This window comes from Schistocerca americana, chromosome 2 (assembly GCF_021461395.2).
Source record: "Schistocerca americana isolate TAMUIC-IGC-003095 chromosome 2, iqSchAmer2.1, whole genome shotgun sequence".
Taxonomy (NCBI): Eukaryota; Metazoa; Arthropoda; class Insecta; order Orthoptera; family Acrididae; genus Schistocerca; species Schistocerca americana.
The window spans coordinates 370486196-370502999 of NC_060120.1; the positions used below are offsets into that span (position 1 = coordinate 370486196).

A 16804-nucleotide genomic window follows, 5' to 3' on the forward strand; every position below is an offset into this window, starting at 1 on the left:
GAATTGAAATGAGAGTAATAGAGTATAGTTGAATTAAATCAGGTGGTGCTAAGGAAATTCAGTATGGAGATAATACAATAAAAGTAATGGACATGAATTTGTTATTTGGGCACCAAATTTCTGAAAGAGTTCTGTTCGATAGGGCAGGGTTATTATAAAACTGTAAATGAAAATTGAAGCCTTAAATGCAGTAACTGTTTGGATGCCCAATTGATATATCATATAAAATGGAGAGATTGGCCAGAGAAAATACTAACCCATATGCGCATTTTTTGAGTTATTGCATGCTATATGTTTGGTTCAGTTCAAAGAGAACATGAGTACAATAAAACAAAATAATTTATATAGTAGACAGTGGTTTCTAGTGATGAACAAAAGGAACCGTGTTTCGTACATTTGAAAACACAACAGATACCATGATTAGTCTAATCCTTACTAAAACGAGGTTTACAACTGAAAACTGGGCTTGTTTTACAAGGCAATACAAACTCACTCTCTATAGTGTTGAAGAATTATGTGGATGTTTCCAAAGTTTGAAAATGGCACACTCCACTGTAAAGTGAATGAGTCATTCTAGAAACAGTCTCATAAGCTGTAGTTAACATAGTTCTCTGCAGTATCCTTTCTTCCAGAAGTGCTAGTCCAACAAGGTGTGTAAGAGAGCTTCTGTGAAGTATGGAAAATAGGAAAGTGGTACTAGCAGAACTAAAACTGTGAGGCCATATTGTGAGTCATGGCTGTTGGTAAGAGCATTGTGCCTGAAAACTAAGGTTCTGTGTTCACATTCTGGTCTGGCACACAGTTTTAATATGTTAGGAAGTTTTCAAAACAGAACACATTCTACTATAGTGTGGAAGCTTCATTGTGGCTCCATGTGGCTTTTCATGTATGATGTTGTTGTGTGTAGAAAAGTTAAAAAATTGTACAAACATGCAGGAAAATCTGCAGAAGATTGATACGTGGTACAGGTTTTGACATCTAATGCACAATATGCATAAATAGGCAAATAGACTCTTTATTGTTTGTTTACATGATTGATACTGGTCTCTCCAGTTTATTTGTTATAATAAATTTGTTTTCTGTTACAGATGATTGGGAAGCTTATATTAGTCAGTTTTCATCAAAACTGTCAGCTGTTTATTTTTAACAAACTGATTTCATGTAAGGATATGAATATAATAGAGGGAAACATCCCACGTGGGAAAAATATATCTAAAAACAAAGATGATGTGACTTACCAAACGAAAGTGCTGGCAGGTCGATAGACACACAAACAAACACAAACATACACACAAAATTCAAGCTTTCGCAACAAACGGTTGCTTCATCAGGAAAGAGGGAGGGAGAGGGAAAGACAAAAGGATGTGGGTTTTAAGGGAGAGAGTAAGGAGTCATTCCAATCCCAGGAGCGGAAAGACTTACCTTAGGGGGGAAAAAGGACAGGTATACACTCTCGCGCTCGCGCGCGCGCGCGCGCGCGCACACACACACACACACACACACACACCACACACACACACACACACACACACACACACATATCCATCCGTACATACACAGACACAAGCAGACATTTGTAACAGCAAAGAGTTTGGGCAGAGATGTCAGTTGAGGCGGAAGTACAGAGGCAAAGATGTTGTTGAAAGACAGGTGAGGTATGAGCGGCGGCAAATTGAAATTAGCGGAGATTGAGGCCTGGTGGATAACGAGAAGAGAGGATATACTGAAGGGCAAGTTCCCATCTCCGGAGTTCTGACAGGTTGGTGTTAGTGGGAAGTATCCAGATAACCCGGACGGTGTAACACTGTGCCAAGATGTGCTGGCCGTGCACCAAGGCATGTTTAGCCACAGGGTGATCCTCATTACCAAGAAACACTGTCTGCCTGTGTCCATTCATGCGAATGGACAGTTTGTTGCTGGTAATTCCCACATAGAAAGCTCCACAGTGTAGGCAGGTCAGTTGGTAAATCACGTGGGTGCTTTCACACGTGGCTCTGCCTTTGATCGTGTACACCTTCTGGGTTACAGGACTGGAGTAGGTGGTGGTGGGAGGGTGCATGGGACAGGTTTTACACCGGGGGCGGTTACAAGGGTAGGAGCCAGAGGGTAGGGAAGGTGGTTTGGGGATTTCATAGGGATGAACTAACAGGTTATGAAGGTTAGGTGGACGGCGGAAAGACACTCTTGGTGGAGTGGGGAGGATTTCATGAAGGATGGATCTCATTTCAGGGCAGGATTTGAGGAAGTTGTGTCCCTGCTGGAGAGCCACATTCAGAGTCTGATCCAGTCCCGGAAAGTATCCTGTCACAAGTGGGGCACTTTTGGGGTTCTTCTGTGGGAGGTTCTGGGTTTGAGGAGATGAAGAAGTGGCTCTGGTTATTTGCTTCTGTACCAGGTCGGGAGGGTAGTTGCGGGATGCGAAAGCTGTTTTCAGGTTGTTGGTGTAATGGTTCAGGGATTCTGGGAGTAGGACCAGGTGAATCTGATGGAACCAAAGGAGTTTAGGTTGGAGAAGAAATTCTGGAGTTCTTCTTCACTGTGAGTCCAGATCATGAAGATGTCATCAATAAATCTATACCAAACTTTGGGTTGGCAGGCCTGGGTAACCAAGAAGGCTTCCTCTAAGCGACCCATGAATAGGTTGGCGTACGAGGGGGCCATCCTGGTACCCATGGCTGTTCCCTTTAATTGTTGGTATGTCTGGCCTTCGAAAGTGAAGAAGTTGTGGGTCAGGATGAAGCTGGCTAAGGTAATGAGGAAAGAGGTTTTAGGTAGGGTGGCAGGTGATCAGCGTGAAAGGAAGTGCTCCATCGCAGCGAGTCCCTGGACGTGCGGAATATTTGTGTATAAGGAAGTGGCATCAATGGTTACAAGGATGGTTTCCGGGGGTAACAGACTGGGCAAGGATTCCAGGCGTTCGAGAAAGTGGTTGGTGTCTTTGATGAAGGATGGGAGACTGCATGTAATGGGTTGAAGGTGTTGATCTACGTAGGCAGAGATACGTTCTGTGGGGGCTTGGTAACCAGCTACAATGGGACGGCCGGGATGATTGGGTTTGTGAATTTTAGGAAGAAGGTAGAAGGTAAGGGTGTGGGGTGTTGGTGGGGTCAGGAGGTTGATGGAGCCAGGTGAAAGGTTTTGTAGGGGGCCTAAGGTTCTGAGGATTCCATGAAGCTCCGCCTGGACATCAGGAATGGGATTACCTTGGCAAACTTTGTATGTAGTGTTGTCTGAAAGCTGACGCAGTCCCTCAGCCACACACTCCCGACGATCAAGTACCACGGTCGTGGAACCCTTGTCCGCCAGAAGAATGACGATGGATCGGTCAGCCTTCAGATCACGGATAGCCTGGGCTTCAGCAGTGGTGATGTTGGGAGTAGGATTAAGGTTTTTTAAGGAGGATTGAGAGGCAAGGCTGGAAGTCAGAAATTCCTGGAAAGTTTGGAGAGGGTGATTTTGAGGAAGAGGAGGTGGGTTCCGCTGTGACGGAGGACGGAACTGTTCCAGGCAGGATTCAATTTGGATAGTGTCTTGGGGAGTTGGATCATTAGGAGTAAACCTGTCCCATGCACCCTTCCACCATCACCTACTCCAGTCCTGTAACCCGGAAGGTGTACACGATCAAAGGCAGAGCCACGTGTGAAAGTATCCACGTGATTTACCAAGTGACCTGCCTACACTGTGAAGCTTTCTATGTGGGAATGACCAGCAACAGATGTCCATTCGCATGAATGGACACAGGCAGACAGTGTTTCTTGGTAATGAGGATCACCCTGTGGCTAAACATGCCTTGGTGCACGGCCAGCACATCTTGGCACAGTGTTACACCGTGCGGGTTATCTGGATACTTCCCACTAACACCAACCTGTCAGAACTCCGGAGATGGGAACTTGCTCTTCAGTATATCCTCTCTTCTCACCCACGTGATTTACCAACTGACCTGCCTACACTGTGGAGCTTTCTATGTGGGAATTACCAGCAACAAACTGTCCATTCGCATGAATGGACACAGGCAGACAGTGTTTCTTGGTAATGAGGATCACCCTGTGGCTAAACACGCCTTGGTGCACGGCCAGCACATCTTGGCACAGTGTTACACCGTGCGGGTTATCTGGATACTTCCCACTAACACCAACCTGTCAGAACTCCGGAGATGGGAACTTGCTCTTCAGTATATCCTCTCTTCTCATTATCCGCCAGGCCTCAATCTCCGCTAATTTCAATTTGCTGCCGCTCATACCTCTCCTGTCTTTCAACAACATCTTTGCCTCTGTACTTCCGCCTCAACTGACATCTCTGCCCAAACTCTTTGCTGTTACAAATGTCTGCTTGTGTCTGTGTATGTACGGATGGATATGTGTGTGTATGCGAGTGTATACCTGTCCTTTTTTCCCTCTAAGGTAAATCTTTCCGTTCCCGGGATTGGAATGACTCCTTACCCTCTCCCTTAAAACCCATATCCTTTCGTCTTTCCCTCTGCTTCCCTCTTTCCTGATGAAGCAACCGTTTGTTGTGAAAGCTTGAATTTTGTGTGTATGATTGTGTTTGTTTGTGTGTCTATCGACCTGCCTGCACTTTTGTTTGGTAAGTCACATCATCTTTGTTTTTAGATATATGATTTCGTGTAAGCTTGGAGATATATAATGCTCAGAACTTGTTACTCTCATTGCTGTTTTTGGATTGAGATTTATCCACTTTGTTTTCTCATATTCATATAGTTTTTTGTTATCATCTAAAATATAGTGAAAAATAGACAACAATGTTTTTTCAAGTACTTTATTTTCTTGTGCAGGATACGTAGAAGAGGACCAGTTTTATCTTGATTGGGCACATCTGCAGCCATTGTTGAGCTTCCATGCTGGCACATTAGCAGTGGTTAGTGTGGGTTTGCTGTTTGCTGTGGTGATGCCCTTAGCTGGGCTCATCCTCTGTTGCTGCCGATGTTGCCGTTCTTCACAACGCCCCCGAACTGAAAAGCACAGAGATGGATGCCGGCGTTTATTATATGGTACATTATTGGCAGCTGTTGCAACAATAATATTGTAAGTTTATCGAATCACTTGTTTTGTATTATTTTGTGAGTGTTAAGTGTAGAATTATAAATATTAACATAAATGTAGCCCTATGACAACTGGTATAGTGTGTGAAAATTAATGTGCATTGTGTCGTATTGATCTTATTTCTAAAGTAGTAATCAAACCCTGTGTCATTTAATATAATAAAGCCCAACATTACCTTTTCTTTCTACAAAAGAGCACTTAATCAGTTCCCAAAACTGAAACGGATTAAAACTGGACTTCAGATAACAAAACTCCACTTTTTGAAAACAGTAGTTCTTAAAATAAAAACAAACATTGGTATAAAGGAAGAAAGTTATAAAGGGAATTGATGGTAGTGGAGGGAGGGCAAATTAAGCAAATGTAGAACTGTCATTCTTTTATTGTGTATCATACCACACACATGTAATTCATTGTTTTCAGGACAGGATTTCACAGCATGTGGACTGTACCGGTAGGTTTGGTATGTCTAGTACATTGATCATTGGCATGATTATAATTTGCATAAAGAGATGCTTTTTTATTGCTGCAGCGGAAGTTGCATGTGACTTACTTGCTTGGTAACTACATTTACTGTAATATTCTCCCATTCTTAGTAACATGGTGGTAAAGAGGTGAACAATACAGAAGCTATACTTAGTAGGCTGGCAAAATGTGCATTTTCATGCTATATCTGATGAAATTGATTTTGAGCACTTGATGTAATTATATTGTGGAGAGCAGCCTTACAACAATGATTTTCCAGACATATGTCTGTGCTTGATTTTCATCTGTGAACAGCAGTATGTCATCTTAGTTATTGGTAATTATAAATTTAAATTGAGAAATGTAGTGTAGTAGTTCACTGTCAGCCCTGCACTGGATGTTAGTTATTTACATAATAAAATGAAACATCATATTGACGTTATTTTATTATATGGCAACCAGTTTTGGTGACTCAGTGCACTATCTTCTGGCTGATATGCATGAAGAGTAATGATAGTATCATCAACTTATGAATTGTGCAAATACAAAGACAGATTAAAAACAGAATAAGAATAAAGAACCATACTGTGTAAGTGAATTTACAGTAATCATTTGATAAAAACCAACAGATACATCCATTGTCACATACACATTGTACAAAGGTACTATTTATTAATAAAATTATTAATTAAATATTCCACGATTAGAAACTGGTTAGGTAGGGGACACATTAAACTGCAAAATCCTGACATAACCTACCAGTCTACAAAAATTGCTGTAGAAAATGATAGATCTGTAAAAGAAACAACTACTACTTCAGAACTAAATAAGCCACAGAAAAATGCATCATGTGCAAGTAGTCCTTGCAAAAGGACATCAACAGTTATATAAGTGTCAATGTAGGTAAAGCAATCAAAATGACAGTATACGTATATCTATATGTCTTGTTGAAGTTATAAAATGCAGAGATGAAAATTGTACATGGGAATATTTATGTCGTATGCATAAAATGAATGTCCAAGAACACATAATAAAGCCAAATGTAGGAAACCACCTATGTCATGCAATACACAGACTATACAAAACCCAAGATAATGTTCTGGATGAACAACACACACACATCCATGTGCAGGTAGCCTGTACAAAAGAACAGCATCAATAAAATCTAAATGTCAGTATTGGTAAAGCTATCTAAACGACAATATAAACATATTTATATGTCACGTCAAAGCTGTGTCATGACAAAGCATAAACATGTTGAGGTGCAAATTGTAGAGGGGTATCCTTATGCCATATGTTTAAAATGGATGTCCAAAATTTATCAAAAGGACCAAATGTGGAAACGACCTCTGTCATAAATTGTACAGAATATGGAAAAAACCTGTACTATTCAAGGTGAACAACATTCAAGTGTGAATACATCCATATATCGTGTACTGCCATAAAGCAAGTAGAAAATGAGAACTACTGTCTAGCCCGTGTATGTGTCAAAAAATAATAATGTAGATCCACATTACATGTAGTATCCATAGATAATATGATAAGTTAACAGTAATATCAAAGGTGAAAAAATTTCTTATGTATCAAACATTTTACCGAAGAATTAGATACCATGAAAACCATATTATATCCATTATGTGAAAGTAATCCACCAATCCTATCCAAACAAAGCAGCCAACAAACACAAAACACTAAAATACAAGAAAAATATACGACCTATCCATATACATGTATTGAATAGGGTCAAATATGGCCTGGATATGTGAAGAGAATACTTATGTTGTGAAACAAAACATGGACTATACTGTGTGGAACTAACATACACAACTGGGTAATGTTGCAAAAAGGTGTAACAGTGTAAGGCAACCACCTCTGTAGAACTTGTGTAACCAGGTTAAAAACTAGTCAATAATATAATGTACTGTCAGCAAACATCGCGGGCATTAAGGTTGCAAGGCTAACTAGAGTATAGACAGATGACTGTTAAGCTGGGTACCCTGTACCCTGTACACTATACCCTGTACCCTGTACACTTTACCCTATATCCAATCCAGTGCTCAATAGAAGGCATACCCGGACCATTTATGTCATACCATACCGAAAAGTAGTACTAGTCTGTGAGGATGCTGTATCACATAGTGGACACCTTATCAGTATCTACCTGTACAGTAACGAAAAATATTTGAATAGAACACCACATGAAAAGTTCACCACAGGTATTCGACCAAATTCTTTGAGTATTCGCTGACTCATATATTTGGACGTTCCATTTTGAATGTTTCTTGAGTCAGTTGGTGGTTCATGGTTGCAAACACATCATCATTGTTACAGGTACTTGTGATGTTTTCATTTAATGATAGTTATTTGAGTTGTACCTTCTGGTACTCATTGTTTTTTTTATGTCATTTTAAATAGTACTCTATGGAAGCCAGTTCGTATACATTGGCCTCTCATGGGACCATGTATATGATTAGTGTTCACCCCCTCAGCATTAGCTAAGATGAGTTCCTCTGTGCTTTCAGTGGTGTTGTGCGTATTTTGCATATGCTTGTACGGCTTGTGTCCTGTAACTGTTGGGAAGGGTTTCCTGTATTGATGTAGACTTTCTTGATAAAGTGTCATATTAGTTGGGGTTTCTCCTGTGTTCTCATATCAGAGGAGCATCGTTTATGGTGGTGGGGAGTTGTGTTGTCTGTTACACTTTGTCTTATGATTCTGCAGTTAAACTCTTTTCTCCCTCCACAACCCCTCCCCTTCCCCGCCATCTGTCCTTTTCCTGTTATTTATAAGGAACAGATCACATTTCCTTTTATAACTGTTATAGCATGGACTGTGTACATGCCTCTAATGCAGTCTTATGGGTAATTGATTGTTTCATGTTACAATTATTACTGGACTTATTTTGGGTTACCTGATCATGCTTGGTGTCATCCACGATATACGGATTGTAGCATATTGTGGAGTGTTCTCTAGATGAAGATCTGTGCTGACGTGTGTTGTCATCATTGGCGTTTCGTTACATGCTTGGTGGTAGAACTTCGTGTTTTAGCCCAACAATTTCACTAGATATGGTCAAATGTGTCTCTCTTTTCGATGTGCAGTTATTTTAGTCATGTGCCACACATTTAGTGTCTGCAGCAGTCTTCAGTTTTACATGGGTTTGCATTTACCCTCACTTGGGTTCCACTGCACGTGACGTATGGCATTGCCAATGATTTTGTTTGAAGTATCTATAGTCGACTCATGGATTACTATCATGTGTTCGTAGTTTTACAGTAAAGAGTCACACTGGAATTACTAATGATTTGTTACTGGTGTGTAGTGTGCCCTTCTCACTATTTAATTAATAATGTGGTTATCTGTTAGACAACATGTGTGTCTTTCATATGAGATTTTCTTTTACATGAATGTAATGGATTTTGGTTTTAATTTGTTTTAAATGATTAAGGGTGTATTGGTTTGCAATATATTTTTTCATAGGTATATGCTACTCTAAATTTCATTTTAAAATTTTATTTTGTTTGTTACAGAGTATCTACCTTAACATTCTTCTGACTGTTCTCTATCTTGACTTGTCTACTGATGTGTAACCATAATGCCTGTAACATTTATTGAATTTGTAGTATGTAACTGTCTGGGCCTTTTCCTGGTTGCACAGCTCATATTGAGTTTAGTATAAGTGGTTATTTTACACCGTTACACCACTTGCAACACTGTTCAGTTATGTGTATGGGTTCCATACAGATATTCCATGTTTTTCTTTTATGGCATGAATATTTTCTTCACATGTCCAGGCCATATCTGACCATATTTGGTACAGGATTTATGGATAGGTCATGTTTATTTTATTTCTGTTGACCGCTTTGTTTAGATACAACTCGTTGATCAAGTCTTATGTACTGTTACGGAGAATGCAGTATTTTGTGTGTGTCCAATATGTATGGTTAACTTCTCGTGTGGTTTACCATTCAGATATTTTTCTGTTACTTGATGGGTAGATACTAATGAGATATCCTTTATGTTGTGCTGCATCGTCACAGACTAGTACCACTTTTTGGTATGGTATGATGTAGGTGGTCTGGGTGTGTCTTGTAGTGAGTAGAGGGTAGCCATCTTAACACTCGTCTGTCAGTCATCTAGTTAGCCTTGCAACCTTAATGCCTGTGACATTTGCTGAAGGTACATTGTATGACTGGCTGGATTTTTACCTGGGTACTCAAGTTCTGCAGAGGGTGTTGTAAGTGGCTGTCTTACACCATTACACCTTTTTTTGATATTACCAAGTTGTATATGCTGGTTTCATACCAATTCTCCATGTGTTATTTTATGAGACAAGTTTTACCTTCACACGTTGAGGCCATATTTCATCGTATTCGATTCTGGGTACATGGATAGGTCATATTTATTTCTGGTGTTTTTGTGTATTGTGGTTGTGGATTGCTTTGTCTGGATAGAGTCAGTGGATTACATACACATTAACAGGTATAATACAATTTTCATCGGCATCTAATTCTTTGGTACAACATTGGATACATATGAAGTTCTTTCACCTTTGATAACTTATCATATTATCTGCGAATAGTACTTGTTATCATATTATGTGGATGTATGTTATTAATTTTTGCCTTTAAAGTGTTCTAATAAATAATTTTGGTGCCAGATGGAATATTATGATCTTTGTAGAGAAAGAAGATATGTTAAAGATGGTCCTGTTTTGTCACGCTTTTTTACCTTTTTAGTGTTGAATAAAGCTTGAGCGAATTGGAGTATGTGCGTTCATTGCTTAATAATAGCCATTCAAGTGAAGATATTGATGTACACAGCTATTATTATTGTACTGTGGCACCTTTTACTATAGAGAAGATGTAGGAGTTTACCTTTTCTTTGAGGCTGTAAAAGGAGGTAATTGAAAATGAATTAATTCGTGGCTGGCTTGGACTATGTCAAAACGGCTGCATGTGAAGTACGTAAAAATAAAGCAAGTACACAGTTCTCACCCTTTTCAAGGGCTTGCAGTCTTTAACTTTCCGATTTTGCAGCAAAATGTAAGCACCCAAAGATTTAGCCCCAACAATCGCTTTTTCAAACCATTGTTTTTACTGTGCATGTTTGAACCATTTACATAGATCTGCCCCCCTTAAATTATTGTTTCCAGATTACGTTTTGATAGCTCTCTTGTAATAACCAAATTTAGACAGGTGCCAGTAGCATCAAAAATAGCACAAAAAACTAAGAAGTGCTCTCTTATTTCCAAGTGTTGTAAGTGTTGCATTTAACAACTCTATTAATAACACTAATTTGTTCCACATGTGAATAATTGGGATTACAGTCAATTATAATTGAAAAATATTTATTAGTTCAGCATAAATTTGAATTGTGACTTTGGATTTGGGTTGCAAATAAAGAAATTATGTCGTTTTGAATTTTGTCTCAGAGATAGCTTGTCATATTCATGAGAGTTCTATCATTCATCACATGCTTTATGTGTTCAGTAATACTTGGATCGAAGGTTCCTAACATTTCAGTGCATTTCAGAAAATTGCCATTGAACCTGTCATATAATTTCCTGCTCTTTCCATGAAATGCAATGTGATCAAAAGTATCTGGACACCCCCCAAAAGATATGTTTTTCATATTCGGTGCATTGTGCTGCCACCTACTGACAGGTATTCCATATCAGAGACCTCAGTGGTCATCAGACATCATGAGAGAGCAGAATGGGGCACTCCGCAGAACTCACGGACATCGAATTTGGTCAGGTGATTGGGTGTCGCTTGTGTCACATGTGTGTTTGTGAGATTCCCATGCACCTAAACGTCCCTAGGTCCACTGCTTCCAATGTGATAGTGAAGTGGAAATGTGAAGGGACACATACAGCACAAAAGCATACAGGCTGACCAAATCTGTTGACCGACAGAGACCGCCCGACAGTTGAAGAGGGTCGTAATGTGTAATAGGCAGACATCTATCTAGACCATCACACAGGAATTCCAAACTGCATCAGGATCCACTGCAAGTTCTATGGCAGTTAGGCAGGAGGAAAGTAAACTTGGATTTCATGGTCGAGCGGCCACTCATAAGCCACACATCACACCAGTAAATGCCAAATGACGCCTCTCTTGGTGTAAGGAGCATAAACATTGGACGATTGAACAGTGGAAACACGTTGTGTGGAGTGGCGAATCACGGTACACAATGTGGCGATCTGATGGCAGGGTGTGGGTATGGCGAATGCCCGGTGAACGTCATCTGCCAGCGTATGTAGTGCCAACAGTAAAATTCGGAGGCGGGGGTGTTATGGTGTGGTTATGTTTTCCATGGAGGGGGCTTGCACCCCTTGTTTGCATGGCACATTCACAGCACAGGCCTACATTGAAGTTTTAAGTACCTTCTTGCTTCCCACTGTTGAAGAGCAATTTGGGGATGGCGATTGCGTCTTTCAACATGATCGAGCACCTGTTCATAATGCATGGCCTTTGGCGGAGTGGTTACACAACAATAAAATCCCTGTAACGGAGTGTCCTGCAGAGAGGCCTTGCCTGAATCATATAGAACACCTTTGGGATGTTTTGAAACGCCAACTTCATGCCAGGCCTCACCGACCGACATCGATACCACTCCTCAGTGCAACAGTCCATGCAGAATGGGCTGCCATTCCCCAAGAAACCTCCCAGCAACTGATTGAATGTATGTCTGTGTGAGTGGAAGCTGTCATCAATGCTAAGGGTGGGCCCACACCATATTGAATTCCAGCATTACCGATTGAGGGCGCCACAAACTTGTAAGTCGTTTTCAGCCAGGTGTCCATATACTTTTGATCACATAGTGTATATAATCCCTTTAATAACATTTTACCAGCACTCCTTTTCAGATTCTACAGGTTTTTGATGCACTCTGTCAACAGTTGTTTTGTTTTTTAAAGACTTATTCAGCTCAATCCATTTTTTACAATTACTGAAATATACAAAACTTTTCTTGTGTCTTTTTGACTATAAAGTTAAGTACTGCCAGTCACTGATTCTCTCAGAAAATTTGTTTTGTTTTGTTTTGAAAAACTTACAACATAAGCAGAAAACAGCATTTTTCGAATCTGAAGAGAGCTATTTTCTCCGATGCTTCTCGTCGTTTCCTAAATGCCTTTCGTAATAGTAAGTTGAAAACCTTGGATTTGAAGCATCTTGTGGATAATCATCCTTTATGATTTGCTTTGGTGGTTTTTCTGTCAAATACCGTACCACCTTTAGAAATACTTTGCATTGGCCTTGATGTCCTTGGAGACAGTGGTCTTGCAGGTGACATTTGTATGCTTATACAAGCAGCAGACATGATGTCAGCAGTGTTGACTTCTTACTTATCTTGGCCAGTAGTCAGGAAATCTGCAGTATTAATAAACAGTTTTTCTCTTTACCTTTTAAATAAGTCAGTGTGCTGAAATTGAAATTGATAGAATGAGAAAAATGGCACAAAATATTCTGGTATAATTTGCAAAAATGTCACTCTAGCTCTTACTTTAAATTTAATATAGCTGTATAAATTAAGGGCTAGATGTATTATTAATGACTATTTTAAGAAATTCAAAGAAAACAGAAAGTCACAACCACACTCGGGCACGTGTGTGTGACTGACTACCGTTGATATAGTAACAAAGGTACTGAACTCACATTTATGTGACCTGGGTTTAATCCCAAGACCAGTCACCAAATTTGGGTTTTCTGTGGTTTTCCCTACCATTTTCAGCAAATGTCGGAATGAGTCAATGAAAAAGCTACACACACCCCTTTCTCTTCCAACAAACAGAACTTTTGCTTCTAATGACCTCAGCTGTTGACTGCACTTGAAACTTCCTGCCTTCCCTCCTTTCTTTGATATGCATGTAATGGATAGTTCCTGTCATACTCCTCTAAAGCTTCTAACAATTCAGCTGTGAGAAATTAGCTCTCAGCATGAAACAGAGCATTTTTGCTCTCTAGAATGACACTGGGCCCTCAAGGGAACCGGGTAGGATGTACAAGTTTTTATTTGCTGTTGGGGAACATAAATCGTTATACCTCTTAAAGTTCTATATAAAGAAACATTGGTGTAAATATTCATGGTTCTAAGGTTTCAAATTTAAAATATAAAAAAAAATTAGTTGATAAATACTAAGTATAAAAATCTATTCCTCTGTAGGTACCATATTCTCAAAAAATATAAAAGTTATTTTTATGAAACTTTGCATGTGGTTTTAATGGTACACCCCTGCGAAGTGTGGGATGAATTGTGTGGTTAGCTCAAATAGTTCGTATTTATTATTTTATTTATAAATAAATATATATATGAAAATTTTGTACTGTTTTTCTCTCACAAGTGCCTTATAACACCCAAAGTAAGAACTTTGGTAGTAAGCATTAAAATATGCAATAAGGTGTACAGGCTAGCTTACAAGCAATAAAGTGTATTAGTAATTCTTTAAATTCAGTTTAAAGCTTGTAGACATAAAGCTTTCACACAGAAATTTTTTTGTTGCTTTGCAGATGTCAATTTGAATAATTTTGAGAATTAAAATGCCCTTGTACACAAAGGGAACAATGGTTTAAAGCTTTAATCATAAAGTGCACAAATGTAAGAAGCAGATTTATCCCTAACGTGTACTGTAAGCACATGAAAAGTTGGCCAATTACTTCAGGAGAGAGGTGGGATGCAGAGGTACAGTAGACAAGCCTCTATGGGGGAAGAGCACGTAGAAGCATTCTCTCTTGTAGCAAAGAATGTGAAATTAAATGAAGGCTGTGGTACAACTCAATAAGTAGGAGAAAAATGGCCACTGTGATTGCTGAGGTTGGTAACAATCAGAAACTGAAAACAGTGGACTTGAAGTGATCCAAATGAGACTGACATGCAGAGCCAGTTTGATGTGATTTTGCAGCCTCTTGTAATAATTTAAGTGCCTCTTCCCCCCCCCCCCCCTCCCCCCCCCCCCCCCCCCCCCCCCCCACACACACACACACACACACACACACAAGACTATATAGTATTTTATGTGTGTTATCATTTCTCAAAGATGTCTTAGTTTCAAGTATCTTGTTGTCTTACTCTGACAATATGCCTCACTACATGAAATGGAATTGAAATGTTTGTAGTGTGATGCATTTTGACTTATCCAAAATTATTATGTGCACTAAGATAAAACAGTATCACCTGAGAAATATGTAAGGACATGATGCTGAAATGACTGAAGTAAATAATACATCCAATAATGAATTTGCATAGAGAAGTGGGTGACATTTGGTGGCAAATTTCATTGTCTAATTTGATTCTTGATAAATTTGAGAAAGAGTTTTGAGACCACTAAGAATGCTTTTGGTAATTTACTTCATGAAAGTTTTGATTGTAACATTACATTGTTGAAATGCAATAGCACAAAGACTGACACACTACCATTGTGATAATAATTGTAACAGATCTTCATTATTTCTAAAGAAATATGCAGTTGTGCCCTTCATACAAAGATCTAACTGCTGTGTAGAATGTGTATTTTCAAAAAATGAATTTTAGATTATGTGATGTGATGGATACTCTGAATTTTATGAAACCAGAATTGCTAATTCAATTTAGTTTAGAGCTCTCCTCTTCAAAATTTTGCAAGTACATTAAAGATACCTGCCATTGTGATTATCATAGTTGAAATGTTGTACATTACAAAAATACTACTTATTCAGTGAGGGAGTGAATGGGTAGGATTTTTGCTAGGAAAATTGCTCCCGCTAATGACTGCTAAAGATTTGAGGCTGTTGTGGAGTGTGGGAACATGAGAGGGAGAATGATTTGTCCTAGGTTACTACATATGTTTTGTCGGACTCTTATACAGTGCTGACATACGGCACAGTGGACTAGAGACTATAGTACAAATTGGATAGCATTTTATAGATCAGTCATATTCAGGAGTTTTACTTATGACATATTAATTTATTTCTCAGTTGTCATACAAACAACACAACTTCACCATACTGCTATAAAGCTGCAACTGTCAGACAGTATGCTAATTTTTCCCAACATGTACCTATTTGAACTAGGAGGATGAAGCTCGTATTCCCCTAGAAAAGCAATTACACTGTGCAATTCACCATAAAGCCATTCTATAAATAAGTAAATAACTAACCAATCGTATACTACATACAATAGTAAACTAACAAGCACGATGTATTTTCCCTGTTTTCAGTAGGACAAAAAGGTCTCATCAGTACTGTACATACAATAAAACTGTAATTACCCTTTTTTTCTATGTTAATTGAGAAAAATCGCACTAGGATGCCTATAACATCAGCAGAAGCAAATCATTGGTTTTTGAGTTTTTAGCTGTCTAAATGTTTTTCTGCACATGACCACAAGAAAACTATTAAACCAAAAGTGAACAAGGCATTGCTTCAATACTAACCTCAGAAACATTCTTTGTTTAATCAAGTTTTGGTTGTTGCAATCTGAGATCTAAAATAAGCAGCACATGAGAAACACATTCCATGGAAAGTGGCTTTCATGTAACAAAATACCACAAATTAAGTCATGTGTAAATATATATCACCAAAACCTTGCCATGCTCCAACCACACTTTTTAATTTGAAACCAAAAAGCTACCAAACCAAAGTGAAACTCGTGGGCATGTAACTCACCATACCCTGATTGTTATATTTGATTGTGTTCTTCAAAATTGCCAAAAACAATAAAGGACAAGTAAAAATACAATCTCTTAACATTACAAGGACACTAAGAGACCCGTCTTAACAGTGTGCTTGTATTTGCACTGGATTGGTTGAGAGAGTTGGAGAGAGCCCACCAACATTTGGTGACCATGATTAAATCGAAACAACACATCTAGATTAACATGTAACAGGCAAAACATTTACCACTATTTAAAGTAGTTTTTTGATGTCCTCACAATATTCAGATCTGGTTTATTATTCCCAAAGGATTCAGAAAATTGTGTGGAAGTATATGTTTAAGTTTTATAATAATTACTAATTTTTGTTGAATTTCTGTCTCTTTCCTCATCTCTGTTTATTTCCCTTATACAATTTTGATGGCCCGATAATTTCTTTTTGTTGTTTTCATTGCACATTTTCAGTGATCAGTACCAAACCACAATTCAGTTACACTTATTTCTGGTTTAGTCAATCAAGTGGTGGCTGTATTTATACAGAGGATGCCTGATGCATCTTCACTCACATACCACTTTTTACTGATTAGTATGATCTGATTGTTGTGGGTGGCTGTTAAAGCTGTGCGCACTGTAAATATGTGAAACAGAT

At 38.9% G+C, this 16804-nt stretch overlaps 1 protein-coding gene across 4 annotated transcripts in view; it reads left to right on the forward strand.

The window, feature by feature from the left end:
- The window catches only part of LOC124596381 (prominin-like protein), a 527082-nt gene that overhangs the window by 258171 nt on the left and 252107 nt on the right, over window positions 1-16804 (forward strand). For all 4 annotated transcript variants that reach the window (XM_047135497.1, XM_047135496.1, XM_047135495.1 and 1 more), the window contains one exon: window positions 4793-5042. In XM_047135497.1, the coding sequence (XP_046991453.1) occupies window positions 4793-5042 (250 nt within the window). The remainder of the gene's footprint in view (window positions 1-4792; window positions 5043-16804) is intronic.